This window comes from Larus michahellis, chromosome 5 (genome assembly GCF_964199755.1).
Source record: "Larus michahellis chromosome 5, bLarMic1.1, whole genome shotgun sequence".
Lineage (NCBI taxonomy): Eukaryota > Metazoa > Chordata > Aves > Charadriiformes > Laridae > Larus > Larus michahellis.
The window spans coordinates 39,179,007-39,197,770 of NC_133900.1; the positions used below are offsets into that span (position 1 = coordinate 39,179,007).

The 18,764-nt window shown below is 45.3% G+C and overlaps 1 protein-coding gene across 1 annotated transcript; it reads right to left on the reverse strand.

Moving 5' to 3' along the window:
* Window positions 1-12,365: 12,365 nt before the first annotated feature.
* On the reverse strand, window positions 12,366-16,272 carry SFRP2 (secreted frizzled related protein 2). The gene is made up of 3 exons (XM_074589716.1): window positions 15,587-16,272; window positions 14,845-14,925; window positions 12,366-13,427 (listed from the first exon to the last, which is right to left on the reverse strand). The coding sequence occupies exons 1-3, from the start codon at window positions 16,077-16,079 to the stop codon at window positions 13,123-13,125; spliced, it is 879 nt and encodes a 292-aa protein (XP_074445817.1). The 5' UTR covers window positions 16,080-16,272; the 3' UTR covers window positions 12,366-13,122.
* Window positions 16,273-18,764: the final 2,492 nt, after the last annotated feature.

The window sequence follows — 18,764 nt, forward strand, 5'->3', positions numbered from 1 at the left end:
TAACAAAACAATTCCTCTTAGTCACTTTTAATTTTTTAGCTATTGGGATTTTCTTTTTAATTTTTTTTTTTTCCTGAAAAACAAAGTCTAAAAATACATATTTCATAAAATGAAAATAGTGAGACTTTTATCATCCCAGGACCCCGGAATCTGAGTACCAATGAAATATTTTGAAAGACTAGCGGTGGACTCATGGTAGAGGCAATGCATGCAGACCTATCTTATACAACAGTACTATCTGGTATCTGTCCCACTGTAGAAATGGGAAATAATTATCATAACGAAGCAACATTACTTTTGCCTCTGGTGGTGTTTATATTGTCTAAGGCATCACCACTTTGGAAAATAGTTGCAGAGAGTGGGAGAGTGCTGGGAAGGCTAACGGTCAGCATGGCCAGTGGGAGCGAGTGCCATGCACTTGCAAAGTTAAAATCTGGGAACTGAAATAGCGTGGAGCAGCCTTTCAGGAAAGCTCAGAAAGGAGCAGTAGGATGGCAGAGAGCTGGAGAGGAGACTGAAGCTGGGTGGTGGGGTGATGCACTAAGGAAAGAAGATCACACGACTAAGGGATAACACAACTGGGGGATAATGGCTGTATTCCAGTCAGAGTACAGCAAAGAAATGAGCAGTACTCATGTAGCCTTGCTGGAGCTGCTCTCCCATGTAGGAAGTCTGAACGGCACAGGGTTCACTGAACCCAAGCCCTTTATGCCTGCTCAGCTTGTGGTTCAACTTCCTGTGTCTCTCACCTTGGCATCTAAAGTATTGATCTTGCTATCACTCACTGAAATGCCGAGTGTTGTTCCCACTGAAGTCGACAGGGTGACTCATGGGAGTGAAGCGATGTGGCTGCAAAAGCCTTTGTGGCGTGGGCAAGGAGCGCCCCGGCCCATGGCGTACTGGGGAGGCAGCTGCTGAGCAGCAATGGTTTGTATGCAAAGCAGCTTCCCCAGCTAAAACCTGACAACTGGAGCCACCGCGAGGTCTCCAGACCCCTGGTATATGCCTTATGTTCTGGGTCACATGCTGAAATCCCTGCCATGAAGCAGTCGTGTGCGTGCTTTAGTCTTGCTGAAGTCAAAGGCAATTAAATACATCTTCAAAGTTCTGCATGTGCTCCAGCACGCCTGTGTCCGGGAGGCCCAGGGTCGTTGTGCCGTCCTGCTGCAGGGAGGTGCGTTTCTGCCTCACAACAGCTTTGAGGCAGCAGCAATAGCGTCAAAGGGTCTCGGTACTTGCTGCTGCATTTTAGCTGTGTTCAGAAGGGAGCACATTCCATCTGAATCTGCGTTCAGTTTTGCACCTCTGAGCAGCGACTGCCCCAAAGCTCCCAAATTTTCAAAGAGTTACATGGGGATTTATCCAGCCAAATCCCATTATAATCAATGGGAACTGGGTGAATAATTACACTGCTATTCTTTGTAAATAATGAGAAAGGTTGCCAGTTATTGCTGATTACGATGCTGACTTTTGTAGATATAGATCCACGTGTCTATTGGGAATTGCACTTAGACCACCAGGTTATTTCACATATTGGTATTAGTGTCTGTGTTTACTGTGCGTATCACTTCAAAGAAGCAAGGTTGATGACTTCTGGTCTACTGTGTTAGCAGTCCGTCTCCTCTCCATCTCCTGTTGTTTCCTTTCACAGTCTGAGTAACAAAAAATGGTGGTGTAAATAGAACTCCAACAAAGAAGTCTGTTGAGCCTGTAATGCTCCCCTGAAAGGAGGCTGTCTAGGGGATGAATGGAGCAGGCTCAGCCTAGCAGTAGCAGGGAAATAGATGACTTGGCATTGGAGAGTAGCAGCCAGCAGGGTGCATATGCCTAGTGTAGTGGCAAATAATGGTTAAGCTAGTCAGTTGAAGGGCTAAATGAGAGGACATTGTCTAACCCTGTAACCGTAACTAAATTGTAACCTGAAAAGAGTTTATAAACATCTGGCTGCTAGCCCATCTCTAAAGCTTAATAGCTAAATCTGAGGTGCATAATTTTTTAAGGCTGCAATTGAAATTATTACTTGGAAGTCTTACCGTCTTAAGGAGATTAATTGCATTTCAGGATTGTAGAGTGTATTAAATTGTGGTTTGAACATCTCTGCTGAGTTTTCCTGTTAAATTAGTTTCCACAAGATCAACGTTTATGATCGACTCTGTTTCCATTTGGAAATAGGCACTCCTTGGTTTCATGACATCTTGCTGCTGATTTTATAGCTCTGCTCAGTGTTTGATACAGAATTCTAGTCTGGTGGTACACCTTAACTTTGCTAATTATTATATTCATGTCTTTATTCAGATGCTTATCTGTTTAATGGTGTACGTGACACATCTGTATCTTTTGATTTCTCACAAATTTAGCAGTGCAGGAGCACATTTCCCTGTACGGTCCTATTTTATTTTAATATTGCTATTTGGTGACAATGAAAAGCATATACTGGTTAGACTAATAAGCATGTGACCTCCTCTGCAGACTAGCTTTTCAATCTTTTTATAGCTTTCGTTATTAATAGGACAGCATCTATGTGCTCCACATTTGTGTTGCAAATACTTACAATAGTTGGAATCATTTTCTAATTACTTAAACAATGCACTGTAGCAGCACCAATTGAAATTCCTGTAGGCTACAGGCTTGCTAATTGTTTCCTTTAGTAAACCTAATTTATAGGGCTGTACAAATAGTTGCTGGGTTTAAAGTATTTTGGCAGCTGAACTGAAAAAAATGTTATGGACTGAATGGAAACTTCATTTCTTTAGAATTGTCAGCACAGCAACAAGAAATGATTTGAGGTTATAGAAACATTTTTTAACACCTGGCAAACTGTTTCATTTGGTTTTCAGGTACATTTAATAAAAGCAAAGGATTGGATCATAAACATGAGAGGGAAGCAGTCCCAGCTCTCCCATTTTATCCACTGGTTGAGTGAGTAGGGCAATTTACCTGGGATGTTAACAGCTTAAATTCAAGACTACAAACTGCTTCAAGCTCTTAGTAAGGTTCCCCTAACACTCAGATGAAAGTCTTAACACTGGAAAGGAACTATTCTGGGATGGAGCTCTGTTTCTTTCCTAGGATGCCTAGATTAAAAAATAACCCCAATGGATCAAGCAAGCAAAATCTGAACTCGTGGGTCAGATTTCTTGTGCTGGATCTTCTCTGTTAATGAGTCTGATGTGGGGCCACAGCACACAGCTGCAGGGGCAAGAGAGAGGCTGAGGATCAGAGGTGGGCTCTGACCTCTCTACTTCATGTTCTCCCACTGCTGTGCAAAGTGAGTAACCTAGTCATCAGGCCATAAGCTTATTCTTTTTCTATCTGATTTATTCTATAATTTTATACAATTTGGAAAAGCTTCAGTAGCAGAAGTTGAGAGTGAAACACCCCGTGTATTCCCCGTTCAAATGTGCTGCTACCAAAATCTTTGGTTACTGGTTGAGCTCTTGATCTGAACTGGGACACGGAGCACAGAGGGGAGGAGAGGACAGTTTTAAACCTGGATCTCCCACAGCCTAAACAAGTGTTTACCATCTTGTCTCACATATCTATTTGAGTGTGCATGAGTGAGTATAGATAATGCCCATGACTGTGCAGGTCTGCTACCAAAACTGGAATATTTAATTTCAGAAATGTCCACTCCCAACCTTGGAAATGAAAAAGAAACAGCACTAGGTGAATGTCCCCAATTTATTTGTGTCATCCAAACCAATAAACCATTTAATGAAAAAAAGTTCAGCCAGCTGTACTTGGTTAAAGGAACTTCTCATAGTGTGAAAATTGATGAAGAAAATCCATGGGTTTTCCATTTATCTCAGATTGCTATCAATACTGTAACTTTTATAACATTTTTTGAAGACGCTCTTGCTCTGGAAAATCTCTGAGCAATATTGTACATTTGGGGTAACTTGTTTGAAAAAAGACTTGCAAAAGGCTTTCTATTTTTTTTTTGTTGTTTTACAGTATTTTTACTGGCTCTGGAGTAAAACCAGCTACTAACAAGGTTTTATTTTTCTTCTTTTGAAGACTATGCATTTTTCATTGTCCTCGGGTTTTCTTCCTGTTCTTTAACATACTTACATTTTATCAATCTCAGTTAAGAAACTTTGGGTTTTCTCCCCCCTGTTTTTTTTTCAGGACCAAATAAGATTGACTCAGACACATCTGCTATGTCTTTGTTGCTTTACTCTGAATGCCTCCAGAGGAGACTAAAATACAAAAAGGCGGCGCTTTCCTAGGCACAGACCTAAGTGTCTGCAAGCTTTGGTCATTCAGGTTCTCAAGGTCAAGTCTAGAAAATCTAACTCTTCCCATAGATGAGTATTTTCTTCTCCCCACCCCTTGCTTTCCTCCCTGCTAGCTGTAGCATTTATACCATAGCCAGAGAATAAGCATGAAATGTCTGACTAACAATTCCCTTCTGGGGTTAAGCTAGCAGCAGATGACTCGAGGACTATGCAAGCCCCTGCCCCAAACTGGGGGTTCGCTGTGACCTGTTGTATCCCTATCTCTAAAGATAAACTTGAAGAACCAGCCCTCCTCTGCCTTCCCAGGGATCCGCTCGCTTATCTCTAGTAGTCGCTCACCAACACTTTTATCTGTCAAAACCCTCTCTGCTGCCCTAGCAACAAGCATCCAGGCTCTTTTCCAGCTGACATAAGCTTCCTGCCACCTCCTGATGACAAGTGCTTCCAACATTTCCAGCTGTCAGACTTTCAGCATCTGCTCCACATGTCACCAGGCTGACTTTGCTGAACCTCAGGCAGCTTTGCACTCAGCCAGTTGCCTGATGCTATATGGTGAGAATGACTTCATCCTGACCACAATCACTTGTCCACCTCTCTATGTGCTGAACCAGTGACAGTCAGGGTTGCTGTTTTTTGCTTCCAGATAGCTTCTGCTATTCAGAGTTAGTCAGCTATTGCATTAATACTATTTTAGAGCAGCGTCTTCAGTAGGGCTCCATTAAATTTATTCAAAGTGCTTCTCTTCGAATTGGTGTTTGAGCAGGAGTGGCTGTTCTGAATTGTTGATGTCCTTAATTTATATATAGCATGACATTTAGAAAATAAATACTCTTACTGTTAAAGAGTCACACTTCTCAAAAGTAGTCAATACTGGATTTACTCTGCTTCTATTAATGTATATGGAATTTTACTGCTGATTTCCCTAAGACCAGCTCTAGGCCATCATTTCACACTTCATAAAGTCTACCTCAAATGTGTGTTGGTACCAAATTCCCTGGCAAATCTTGTTCTCTTTGCTTTTTTTAAAGTTCTGTTTCTGCACTGTCCTTTCAGTAGTGTCAGAAATGGAACACATCAGCCAGATGAGAATCTCCCACTGAAGCAGATTATGCCATTACATTATTCACCAGCACCTTCTTCTTATCTCTTTTTCGAGTGCTGCTGTGTGTAAAGTTTTCCACAAGCTCTTCTAGATCCTTTTTCTCCTTGAGAGGATCAAAGATACAGTGAGTGTGGGAGACGGGCAAGCAGGAGGAGAGCCCAGCTGGCAAATACAGCAAGCCTGGGCCTTGGGTGCTTACCGTAAGGCCGAAAAGGTGTATTTCTCATGTCCAAGATAGAAGCGTGCTGAGCTCTGCCCTGCAGATGGTCATTAGTCTGCCATCTGAAGGGATCCAGCCTGATGCTCTCCTGCCCTGCGGGAGCTGACAGAGCCGGAGCAGCACACCAGCCCTTGCTCCTTGCCTGCTATGAGGGGCAGATCCCCAAGGGACCCCTTCATGTGCTCCAGGGACAGGCTACACATAGACAAAGTTGATACTGCAAGCTCTTCTATAGCCCTCACCATCCCAGCAACTTCACTTGCCATGGGGCAAGCCATAGCAGCGAATTGAGACAGAGTCTGCTGTAACATACTTGTGTCTTTGCAAATGTCTGGGCTGAGGGCCTGTTTTCAGGATGCACTTTGTGTGACCTACCTGCCACCTGCATCACCTCCTCCCCATGCATCGGACGGTGCAGCCGTGGGACTAGGTGGGTCTTCAGCTCAGCTGCTGGACTCACCACAAACCACTCATCGTTTTTAGCTGTTCCTATTCAGGGCTGATTTTGGGTTGAGTAAAAGAGCTGAGCAGACGTCCTGCCTGCCTCATGTGACTGATAGCTCTGCCTCAAGGAAGGTGGTGGGAGCATACAGCTGGGCGGTCAACAAAATGGAGCCTGCATGGAGCAGCTCACATTTAGATACAATATGCGCACATTGAGTGTAGTTATTGCTTGGTGATCTCCACCCTAGGCTAGGTTGTGGCACTTTGCTAGCATAGGAGATGTGCTATATTGTAATCCATGTTCTAGATGTCTCTAATGATCCTTTTGAGTTTCATATGAGAGAAATTGCAGTGTGTCTTCCATCTTCCATTTTGAGAAATCTCATGAAATAATCACTTTATTAACTATAATTATATATATAACTATATTGCTGACTTCTATATTACTCCTCCTTGTTATGTGCTAGTTAGTTGCAGCAGTTGCCAGACAAGTCTTAACACTTAATGTAGTTTCCTACGCTATTTTGTTGTAGAAAGCAGTGTTTCAAACAAATATTTTCTTATTTATCTACTTAATACAGTAGTATAAAGTTGAGAAGGATGCTAATCCTTCCAGCAAGATTTCTAAAGCTCAGTTCTGGATCGAGGGACTGATTTCCGTGCAATGTTTTCTCATGAAGGTAGAGCTAGCTTTAGAATTCCAGAGCTCTTCCAGTAAGTCATATATTTTGGTCAAATGATGGAAGAAAAGGGTTAAGATAATTTTAACATTTCACATATGTGGGACAGGTTATGATACTACTACTTGCTAATATTTTCAACAGTCCAGATCCCGTTTCCAAAATCCCTGGGCACCAAGTACATTAAACTCTCTAAGGATATATGTGTTGCAGCCAAATGTTTAAATATATGTGGGTACTTCAAGCAACGGATAAGCATCTGTAAGCATCTAACAGGGTTTTAAATATGCTTTCTTACATTGCTTCCAACAAAGTTAGGTTTTCGTCCTGTTGTTGTGTAAATTACTTACAAATCAAAACCTAAGAATACTTTGGAAATTGAGCTTATGCTTTATTTTCGTAGACTCTTTTGAAAATTCGTGCTCTATTTAAAAACCCACATTGTGTGAAAAACCCACTGTTCATGTCACTGGGATGATTAGTGTTATAGTTCACAGAATGTAAATAAGAGTACTGAATTTTTTTCCCATATTGAAGAATCCAGCATCTGAAGGAAAGGAAGGGGCTGTGCGAGGCTATAAGATTATTTTCAAAATAATTTTCTTCCCGTGTTGAAAACAAATTATAAACCCCCTAATTCTTAAATTACAGTGTGTTTTCTTGTCTTGCCTGATCATTTTTTGGAGGGGGGTTGCTCTCGTTTCTGAAACTCGACCTCTGAAAACTCTTTTGCCTTGCCTATTACAATTAAGCTATTGTTTTGCTTAGGAAAGTGGCCTGACTTAATTCAGGTTTGTGCCTCAGAGTAAACTGAAATGATTAATAGCTCTGTGTGTGCTTAATGATGTGAGCCCTGCAGCCACTAAAGCACCTGTCTCAGTGTGTAAGCAGCCAGGGTTCACTATTGTGCATGGCTGGAGATTCACATAACAAAAAAGGCAATTAGACAATCTTAGGGATTTGAAGCAAACTAACAATGCAGGGAAATTGCTAGGGAAGGATTACTTATCTCTTGCCTGATAAAAGCAGGTAGCAATGGAGAACTCTTAAATTGTCCTTCCATAGTGGCTCCATATGGAAGGTTTAGTGTCTAATGAAGACTGCCAGGGTTAAACCCTGAAAACAAAGGCCTGGAAAGTTGAAAGTGTGCTTAAATTAGCATTTCTGCTACCCTTTCAGATCAGTTCTAAGTCTGCACATACTGCTAGTTTGGGCTGTGACTCTAATGGCAATCTGTTGAGTCCAAACAGAAAATACTCCATGATTTTTGCATCATCTTTGTGGATTGAAAATTACTCCAAAAGGGTGTTCAGCATTGTTCGAGTTTTGACAGAGTTGCATTAATAGTATTGCCTTATCATGGGTCTTAGAAGTTATATGTTCTCTTTCTCATGTCTGTTCTGTGAGACGTTGAGCGTACCTCCTAACTTGTGCTGGTCTTTCTGGCCAGACAGCTTCTCTGCGTGTGCAGTAATTGGTTTTGAAGTTTGCTCTGTCAGCTGCTTCGCAGTGCAGCTTTCTGCCTTGGTTGGTTATTTTGATCAGTGGTGAGAGCAATGGGCTGGCTGGCTGATTGCTGAGGTGTTCCTCCTGGCTGGCTGACAGGCTTGTTGGCTGACCTCGGCCAACTGGCTTTAACTCTGGTGGGGGATAGTGGCTAGTATTTTCCAAGGCATCTAGGTGATTTAGGAGCCCACGGCTCACCCTGAAGGGGGTTGATGCATTTGGAAAATGTTACCCTATTAAATTCACCTCAAAGCAATATAGCATAGGCTAATTTATGTGTGTAAGACAGCTTGGGGTCTTGGATTCCTGTGATGTGAGTATCTGGCACTTTCCTCTTCATACAGAGGCAAACAAGATCCATTCCTGTGGTTGTTTCATCAGACAGTCAGCCTGTACTGAATCTACATCTGCTGATAAGAAAGCAACTTCTAGATAAATCATACAGGCATGTCTCTGAAGCCTAGAAATAAGAACTTCTGGCTCCAACAACAAAATCCTGGTCTGCCTGACCTAAGGAAGGCTGCCTACTGCTCTGGTAGCAATCAATCCATCGCCCTTCCTCTGGCGTTGCCAACTGTGGGCACATCACAAGGGGTTGCCGAAGCAAGAAAAAAGGGGATGCTCTGCCAGCTGCCCAGGGGTCAGTCATGCCCCAGCAGGCACCTGGGGGATGCTGAGGCAGTCTGTTCGTGAGTCATGGTAGCTCTGCTCTTGGCTGATGCCCTCAATGGCTGAAAAGAAGCAGTGAGACATCTGGAAGAAGGTTGAGAGAGGTGCACCATGGCCCCAGTGGGGGAACACAGGCGTATAACAGGACTGAAATGTGCTGGAGACCTGGCCATACAAGGGAAAGTATGCTTTATCTGTGTGTTCTTCGTATTCACTATATTCTTTAAATATCCCTGTATTCTGCTGCAGAATAGGAATAGTGGCCATGCCTGAGGCGACCAGCATGTGTCTGTGGTGCGTCTTGTGGCATCTAACCACCCTCCTGTCCTCGCAGAAAATCATTAATTGAATTTAAATGCCTCTCACTGAATTTCCCGCATGGGTCTTTTTATGTCTTAAGCTGGTCATTAGGATTTTTGTGGCTTATGTGTAGTTATACTGCATGAGTTCTTTAATAAACCGTACCGAGGGCGAAAGTCTCTGTATGAGAGGAGCAAGAGAGGGGCTGAGTGGCTTCTCTGTGGGTGTCTGAAGTGAATGAGAAGTGAGGGAGAAAGGAAAGGATTAAGAAGTAATTGAAGGATAGAGAGAACGATAAATAAGGAAGAAAAGAAAAGACCGTGAGGAATATTGCTGATGGGTTTTAAATTTGAATTTGGGCAGTCATTTTTTTTTACACGCCGAGGGGGAAGAAGTTGTTGGAGGGAGCCTTGGTTGCTATTATGCTTTCAAATTATAATCAAAGTGCTGCCTTGATTATACACCATTCTGATTGCTGTGGTCTAGTGATTAGAGCATAAAACGTGGAGACAAAAAATACGCTGCTTTTCATGATTGTAAAGGACTTGCTGGGTGGTTTTGAATGAGTTATTTCACTTCACTTAGCCTCATTTTCCTGATCTGCAAAATAGGGATATTAATTCCTATTTTTGTGAAGGCAGTCTGAGAAACTTAAATGGAAACTTCTGTATAAATGTCAAGTATCGTTATTATTGTTCTTAAACTAATCCATTGTAGTCAACTGCTTTTATAGTTTTTATGAAAGCAAATACAATGGGAGCCACATAATTGGCTGCCTAACAATGTTGTTTTAATTAGAAGACAAAAAGTGTCTGAAAAATGCAACAGTGGGTTGCCTTTTTCATCAACTGCAAAAAAAAATATTCTGCTAGAACTGAACCATACCGTACCAGGTAATAAAGTTACTCTGAAGTATATGTGACACACTGATCAGAAGTAACAGGCTCAGTTAATTTTTTGGTACATGTTTGGTTCACTATTTGCCTGGCACAGTCCAAGATTTTCAGTTATTGTTGAGCAAGTAAGAATAAGTATAAAAATGTGAAAAATGTATATGATTCCTTCTTCGCCAGCATCTGAGAGATGAAGTTTCCTCAGGCTGTTATTTTAAAATCCTAATTTTCCGTTGAATAGTTTTTAATGTCTGGCTTGTACACTTTTGGGAACAGTATAACAAACTGTTATACTCCCTCTCCTTGGCGAGGTGGGTATGACCCACCTTTTAATACGATGCTGTTAGAACAAGGTAATGGAACTAAACTGGGAAAACGTGAGTCTCATTACTCTTCACATTTGCCTAAATCCTGTTTATCTGAAAGGTAATCCCGCCTCTGCCAGTTCACCCTGAGGGGGGATAGTCCCGGTGATTCAGCCCACGGCCACATGCAGAAAACTTTATCAGTAGGGGTATGCTGTATGGCAGGATGCTCTTAATCCAGGACGCTGATTATTCCAGTAAAATTGAATGTCTGCCAGTCTACTTTATTCTTTTTCTCCTGAATTTGTCCTGACAGGAACAGGATTTTGCTGGGGTAGCAGTGTTTATTTTGTGATGGAGGAAGGGGAATGTTTTGGGGTTTTTTTAAGACAGGATGATGTTGGTCATAGGTAATGTGTCTTCATGCATCTAAGTGATTTGGGAAAAATCTGTTCTGTATTCTTGGCCTTAATATGACCCCAGAGTGAGTAACTTGTGACCTGTCTGTCCTCATCAGCATCAGTCCTGCTGCCTTCTAGAACAGCCCAATTAAGATGATTTTATGGTTACTGTAGGAGGACTTAGTATCGGTAAGGCAGGCTGAGTGAAGCAGTCCTGGCTGTTCATTTTTGGTCCGCAGAAACTGCGCTGCAACGACTGGCTCTTCGGAGTGTTTTCCTCCACCAGGCAGCGCAAGCCCATTTCCTGCAGGCTCACCTTCAGCCTCTCTTTATCTGTGAGCTCGTTACTCTAAAAACAAGGCTGTTCAGGGACAACGATTACATTATATGCTGAGTGAGATGGATAGAGCAATGTGACATCTGGATGCTGATAGCTCTGTGAGATGATGGACATAGTGCTGGTATTAAAATAATTATACCATAGCACGAAAAGACTCAAATATGTTTCCCGGGAAGCCAGGTCCGTTCAGAAGAAAAGTTTTAATGACATTAAAGAGCCAGTTTGGAATGGGGCTTTTTCTTTGATTATTCTTTTCATTATTACTATTATTATCGTTATTTTTTATTATTTTGAGGACATTTGTGAGGACTGATCTTTTTTGGCTTACTCAGAGCCTGACTGTTCTTGTGAGTTCATTAAGACTTTGGGAGAGGGTAGACAATTCTTTTTTCTAGGACAAATTTAACATGTTGGATCTTTAGAATTTATCTTTTTATCCTGATGGTGAAAAAAAATCACACTAAATTTATGATATTAATATGATTTTTATTTTTACTTAAAAAAATATTCTAGGTTGGATTTGCATTCTGTCTGTGAATGGTTAGCGTAAAACCTTGTCCTTGGGAATATTGGATTGCTCATCCTCTCAGTAAAGCTAAGAGGAATTTTTTATGTGTGACAGCACTGGGAAGCAAGATTATTTTTCAGGATAAATACAATAAAATTCTAGCACGTAATGCTCTTCATCAGAAAACATTTGTAAGAAAAATGCTGCAAACCATTCCTCTAGTTACACTATTAGGTAGGTTTTATTTTCTTTCTCAGTAAGGATAGTGAGTGTACATACACACAAAACATGCCTTGCTCTACCATTATTCTGAATTGCTAGTTCCAAATGAGACTTTTCTGTCTACTCTTGCACTCCTTAGTACATCTTTTTCAGCTGTAAGAAATGGATAAATGGATTTGATATTTAAGCAAATGGTCTCACTGCAATTCCACACCAGCAAAAAGCGGAGTCTTCTGAGGAGAGGAGATGAAAATGCAGGCAGTCGAACAAAGGAGCCACAGAAAACTCTTCATCTTGAAGATCTCAACAGACACATATTAAAACGAGTTGACTGAACCTCAGTCCCATGTCTTGTGGGTTCATCTTTGGGGAAGTGAGGTCCAGTACATTTTTTCTGATGGCAGCACTAGAGGCTTCCTCGTACTACTCTACTGGCCACCTGGGGTGGAAGGTCAAGTTTTGCTTTGCCGTGACCAAGCCCAGCTGGACAGCTTTCTCCCAAAACAGATTAAAGTAAATACAGACTGAGACAATGGGTAAACTATGATGTAAAGTTTATATACAAGAATATAACATTTATCTGGAGTATTTACAAGGTTAATTAAAGCAATATTTTACAACTCTTTCAGGTTAACCACTAGGTATATTACAGTTAGGCTATAGATGGTTTAATTTGCAAAATAATAAGAAAAAAAGTTGCATTCAGATCAACCAGCTCCAAAACTTGTTCATGTTTTCTGCAAGAGAAGGGCTCAGACTTGTGGAAAATAAAATGTGAGAATGGTTAATATACTCTTACTGGTGCCTATGTACCACATGCAAGAGTCGTAATGTGACTTTTATAGTGTTAATATAGATGGAGAGCCATTTCACCTCAGTGAAAGAGTCGTACCCACTGTGACAGGCCAGTCGCATGCGTGGCTGTCTTTCTCTGCATCTCCTACTTTTGCACAACAAACATGCACGTATACAGAGAAGCAGCAATATAAATGAACCAGCATTACCAAAATGAAGAGGGAAAAACCTCAGACCAAAGTCACGTTTGCAACCATAAAAAAAAAAAAAAAAGCTTTAAGCGAGATACTTTAATACTTCCAAAAATAGTCATGATTTTTTTTTTATTACATTTTAACCTATGTACAAAAATGGAGGGCTCCCTCCCCTCTTGGAGAGCGGTCACCGTGTCTCGTGCCCGTGGCATCTCGAGGCTCAGAGGGGCCGAAGCAAGAAGGTGCAGGAGGCCCGGAGAGCTCGGGACAGAGGTGGCTGCTGGAGGCGGCCAGAGTCGAAGCCACTAACACTGCAGTTTGCGGATGCTGCGGGAGAACCGCTTGAAAGCCCGCTGCCCTTTCTGCCACCGCTTCAGCGAGGTGATCACCAGTTCCCCAGCTTGCTTTTGCCCCATCACCAAGTAGGGGACGTTGATGTCATTCATCTCATCGCAGGTACACTGGAGGCCACCTTTGAGCCAGAGCACGATCTTCCTCAGATCCCTTTCCGTCAGCCCATTCAGCTTGTAGATGGTCTTGCTCTTTGTTTCGGGGGTGATCTTGGTATCCCCATTGATGTAGGCAATCTCCTTCACTTTTATCTTCAAGGCTAATAGAGCGAGGGGAGGGGGAAGTGGGATGAGGGAGAGAGGGAGAGAGATTGAGAGGTTTTTTCCCATTAGTGCACATAAAGAGGACCTGGGGAGGGAGGTGCTCTATTGCTAATTAAACTGTCAGGGCTGACAGAAGAGGCAGCAGGTGGCTCCATTTCTAAAGCCACAAAGGGCATGCAAGTCATTCCAGTTTGAATCAACCTTAAGGTTGAGGTTTTGGGGGTTTCTTTTCTCCTCTTCCCCCTCCCCCTCTTTTCCCTTCCTTTCTAAATTAATATTTTCTCTGGCTTTTCTCCTTGTTTGCAAACAGAGGGAGGGCAGGTTTGCTACATTAAGCTGCGCTCCCGTTTTTGCTGGGAGAAGACAGTCTTCCTGAAATTAGAGCATGAAGGGGAGGCGGAGAGGCGAGTACCTAGACCTAATCTGAAACATGATCTCTGCTGCGGCTGAAAACTTCTAAACTTAATTTATTAGGCTGGAGAGGATTTTAGGCAAACCTGTAAGGAAATGATATTTCACATGCATTGTTTTTTTGAAAGAATAGATCCCGTGGAGGGCAAATTGGTCCAACAGCTGCATTCGATTTGGTAAAATAACTAGGAGGGGGGATACAGGGCTCTGTAAGAATCTGTGGGGCATGTTTAGCTTTAGGAGGATTTATCCGAGTGCAATTTGCCAGGCCAAAGCTATTGGTTGTTTTAACATTTATGTCCCACAGTCACGGTTTCAGGTTTTGTGCAGTGGATATTTTTTTTTAAAGAAAGACTTTTGAATTGTTGTAGATAGTGATACTACAAATATGTTTTCAGGTATAAACACTGACCTATTATAAAAGGATTCCCCTCCTTATTCCCTTTTTCTCTTGAAATGCTAATGTGTGGATAATGTGCTGTTCAGTTGTCTGTGTCGAAGGGGCTTTCTTGTCCTCTCCTAACCCCAGATCTTCCCATTAAGTTTATATCCCCAATTGTCTGTGCATTACCTTCTCTGTCAAATGATATATAGAGCTTCGTTCTTAATCTGCGGAGAAAGTCTTTCTTACCATACATGAGATTGGTCATGCGGCTCTTTCTCATACGTCTAAGTGAAGCTTTGCTCTACTTCTCCCCAGGCAATAGTCTGGATGAAAGATTCTTTTTTTTTTTTTTCATTTTACTTTCTATTCGACTTGCCAGCAACGTCCACATAAAAGAGCACTACTTCGAAACAGCAAACAGAAAAGGACTGTAAAAAGGGCCACTTCTTATTCTGAGATGGAATTTTGTGTTTCATGACCCAACAGTCAGGCGGGTCCATCTGCAGATAAGACAAAGCCCTGCTTTTATTCCAGCACATCTCTCCCTGACTCCACCGGGACTTTTACCTGATCCTCAACTCTTGAGTTTCAGCCGAGGGGGCTCTACTTCCACTTACCAAAGTCATTTTTGCAGAGGTTTTCCACAATGTCGTTATCGTCCTCGTTTTTGTTTTTGCAGGCATCGCAGACCTTGGGTGCTGGAAATGCAAGGGACAGTCCCCATCAGGCTCGGGGAGAAGGGAACAGCAGGTGGCGTTGGGAACCCTTTGGGACACGCCGCTTTTCTACCCCTCGATGGAAAGGACTTGCCCTGCGCCTTCACCCCCCGCCTCGCCTCCCTCAGCCCCGGCGCTGCCGAGTACTTTGACGCACCTTACCTTGCTGCAGACCCGCGGGAGCGGGGGGGCACGGTGTGCTTTTAAGGTCACACCTAAGCCAAAAGTTGGTGGTTTTGTTTTTTGGTTTTGTTTTTTTTTTTTTAAAGGGGGAAAGAGTAAAGAGGAGGGGGGACACACGACACAAAGCACCCCAACCCCGCGCTTCAGCGGTGATCTTTGCAGAGGGAGGATGTCCCTTTGGCAGCCGCGCCGCTCCAGTCCGGGGTCCCCCACCTTTCCTTTGGGGACGGCGACAGGCCGGTGCCAGTTCCCCGACCGTGCCTGCGGTTTCTCCAGTCCCCCCGGGAAAGCCTCCTTGAGCCTGATCCCCGGCCCCCACCCCAGCCCCCCCCGCGCTGTAACGGGCGGGAGACGCCTCGGGTCCCCAGCTGGGGAGGGACCCCGGTGTCGGGGAGGGGGGGGGGGGGTCATCGGGGGGCAGGTGCTGCCGGCCCGGGGGCAGCCCGGCCGTCCCTCTTACCTTCCCTGGTGACCGGGAGGATGTGGTCGCTGCTGGCCAGCGGGATGCAGAGGTCGTTGTCCTTGGGGAAGCGGCTGCAGTCCAGCATGTCGGGCCAGGGGAAGCCGAAGGCGGACATCACCGGGGCGCAGCTCTCCTTCACCTCCTCGCAGAGCGAGTGGCAGGGCTGGATGATCTCGTCCAGGTCGTCGATGCAGACCGGGGCAAAGAGGGAGCAGAGGAACTTCCTGGTGTCGGGGTGGCACTGCTTCTGCACCAGCGGGATCCAGGTGGAGGCCTGCTCCAGCACCTCCTGTACCGTCTCATGCCCCAGCAGGTTGGGCAGCCGCATGCTCTGGTACTCGATGCCCCGGCACAGCAGCATCGGGGCGGGGATGGGCTTGCAGTTGGAGCGCTTGTAGGAGAAGTCAGGCTCCCCGAAGGGGAAGAGCCCGGCGGCCGAGCCCATGCACTGGGACGCCAGCAGGAGCAGGGCGCAGAAGCGGCGCTGCATTTTGGGGCGCGGAGGAGGAAAAAGGGGGGCTGGCGAAAGGCTTCGGGGGGCCGTGGTGGCGGGGCGCGGAGCGGGCGGCTGCCCTCAGCGGCAGGCAGCGTCCCCCAGCCCGGGCTCCTGCCTGCCAGACGGAGACGGAGGGTCTGAGCGAGATGCGGGGGCAAACGGGAGTTTTCTGGATTTTTTTGTATGCAAATGGCAGGGGGAGCGGGGGCTGGGAGGAGCCTGGTGACAGCCATCCAGAAAGGATTGGTCACTACTTTCTCGGTCTGCTTTTGCTCAGGGGGATTGTCTTTTGGCAGGAAATCCTTGCGAGAAACGTTACCGTGCGAGCACGGGGAAGGGGGGAAAAGATCCCCGCGAACAAAGAGCCACGAAAGCCCGAGGAGCTCCTCGGCCGGGCCGGGGGAGAGGGGCCGCTCTCGGGTGGCTGGAGGTGAGCTCTGCCGCTAACACAGCTACTGCCAAGCGGCGGGACCCCCGCTCTCCGCCCCGGCCACCCCCTACTCAACGTTTGGCGCTTCCCCTGCCAGCGGACGCACGATGTGGCCGGGCCGGTTCCCCAAGCAGGGGGCGAGGCTGTCTGTTCCCTCAGCCCCCCGGGGGGTGTCTGGCACCTCCGCCCCCTCCCCGCGATGCCGGCAGGGCTCGGCCCGGCGCTGGAGCCGCAGGCAGCGGCTGGGGGCTGCCGGCTCCCCCTGGCCCCCCTCCGGCTTGGCAGCCCCCAGCCGCCGTGGGGCTGCCCTGCGAGGCCCCCCCAGCCCTTCCTGCCCCTGGCTGTCCCCTGCGAGGGGCGGGGGGCTGCGGAGGACCCTGGCCCTACAGCGCCTGGATGGCCTCTGAAGGCCAAAGGGGGTTTTCCCTGGGTGGGAGCATCCAAGTTTTTTTGAAATACCGTCACCTGGCACGTTTTTCTGAGGCTGAAAGCGTGGTCCTGGCGCTGCGCAGCATAGACACATCCCTTGCCCTTTGCTCCTGTCTTCACCTAGGAACTCCCTTAAAGAATTATGTTTGTGTTGATTTACCACAAAGGGGAAGACAACAGGAAAGGCACTGGGATCACAACGCAGCTTCAGTGCAATTTGGATATTTCTTGGATTTTTAGTAATATTATTTATGAGATTATTATTGAAAAGAGTAGGCCTGTGCAGTATCATTTTGTGGTAAACCACATTCATTAATCAGCTACTGAATATATCTCCTTATAGAGATGTTTTATGGGAAGCTAGCCTTAGCTGTGATGACTTCTGTAAATTGCAGGATCCCTGTATGTTCAGTATCCAGAGTAGGCTTCCTGGAGGTCTGGGTCACTGCTTGTAGCATAGGAAAGAGATGGGAGCTGCAGTATTGCCCCAGGGAAGGCACGGGGCTGCCGTGCTGGAGTGGCCACAGTGCTGCCTCAGGCGGGCTGTTGTCACACTGAAGCCAGTGCCAGCTCCTTTAGAGGAGATTTCAAGATCCCTTCCAGCAGGCCACGCTGATGGATGTAATCTCCCTGCAGGCTAGTTTATCTGTTACTTAATGTTGTTTCATACCTGGAAAATAAATGTCCTGAATGCCTAATATCACCTGTGGAAAGGGCTTAAAAGTAGTTTATTTCTTACAGCTCCACCTATTCTTGCCATTTAGTATCTGTGTCCAACTCATACCTTTAAACAATAAATCTGCAAACTCTTGGCCTCAGCTGACTTGCATGGCACTGAGTGCCACCGATGACTTATGGTGCCCATTTTCAGCCCATTTTGCCAAGTGCTGGGCATTGACAGAGGCTGTAGCTGTTGCCACTTCCAGGAGATGTTACTTCCAGCTCCCAGTGCTGGTCCCACTGGCCTCTGTCCCCAAACTCCTCTTCAGTGGAAGGGGGACCTACCAGCACGTTTGCTCTTACCCTGAATGGCTGGGCTGTTCATCAGGTCTTTGTAAAATCGACAAGCTTGTGGTTTGTTTTTCTCCCTCCTTTTTTCACTGCTTCTCATTTTTTGGAGTGACTGACATCCCTTCAGGTGGATCTCAGCATGATCAGAAGACAATTTGCCTACTCCATAAATTCCCGGTAGCCCCGTACACCGCTTTCCACAGACCCAGCCTGCTGGGCAGTGTGGAAGCAAGGACCCAAATCTGAACAGACTAGAGATAGTAACCATTTTCTGTGGTGGAGGATGAGACATTTACGACAGAAATCTGCTCATTTTTTTCACCAGAAATGTTTGCTTGTTTGTTTCCAGCCCACAGGAAAGAAGGAGGAAAAACACACTGTTTTTCCTGGATTAAGCTTTGTTTTTAAACGAGGCTTTATGAAACCTTACTATTTCCATTTTTAATCACCCCTGGTGAACTCATTTGCTATAAATTTGAAACAATCTGAGATCATGTAAACAAAACCAGCCCAAGCCCGCAGCCCCGAGCCATCATGACTGCCCTCACTCTGATCCCTTGGCACGGGAAAGGGCTGGAGTGGGAGGCTGCCATCGGTGCTCCTCGCTGCAAACTCGGGTACGGCTCTCCTGGACTGCAGACCAGAATGCCGGGCCCATACACCAACGTGGGGTGGTGTGTGAGCTGCGTGGAGCGGCTGCTGCGGGCAGAAAACCTGCTGCATTCGCAGCAGGGTCTGGATGATTTTCATGCGAAGTGCTCAAAATCTACGTCCTGGTTTGAGCAAGGCAGGATTAAGTTCTCTTTCAG

What these genes read in the sequence shown, in the direction of transcription:
- SFRP2 (XM_074589716.1), bottom strand. Translation starts at nt 16,079, where the DNA reads ATGCAGCGCCGCTTCTGCGCCCTGCTCCTGCTGGCGTCCCAGTGCATG. An exon ending in CCTCCCGGTCACCAGGGAAG is followed by an intron (nt 14,926 to 15,586) that starts GTAAGAGGGACG and finishes TTGCATTTCCAG; the next exon opens with CACCCAAGGTCTGCGATGCC. An exon ending in CCTCTGCAAAAATGACTTTG is followed by an intron (nt 13,428 to 14,844) that starts GTAAGTGGAAGT and finishes TCGCTCTATTAG; the next exon opens with CCTTGAAGATAAAAGTGAAG.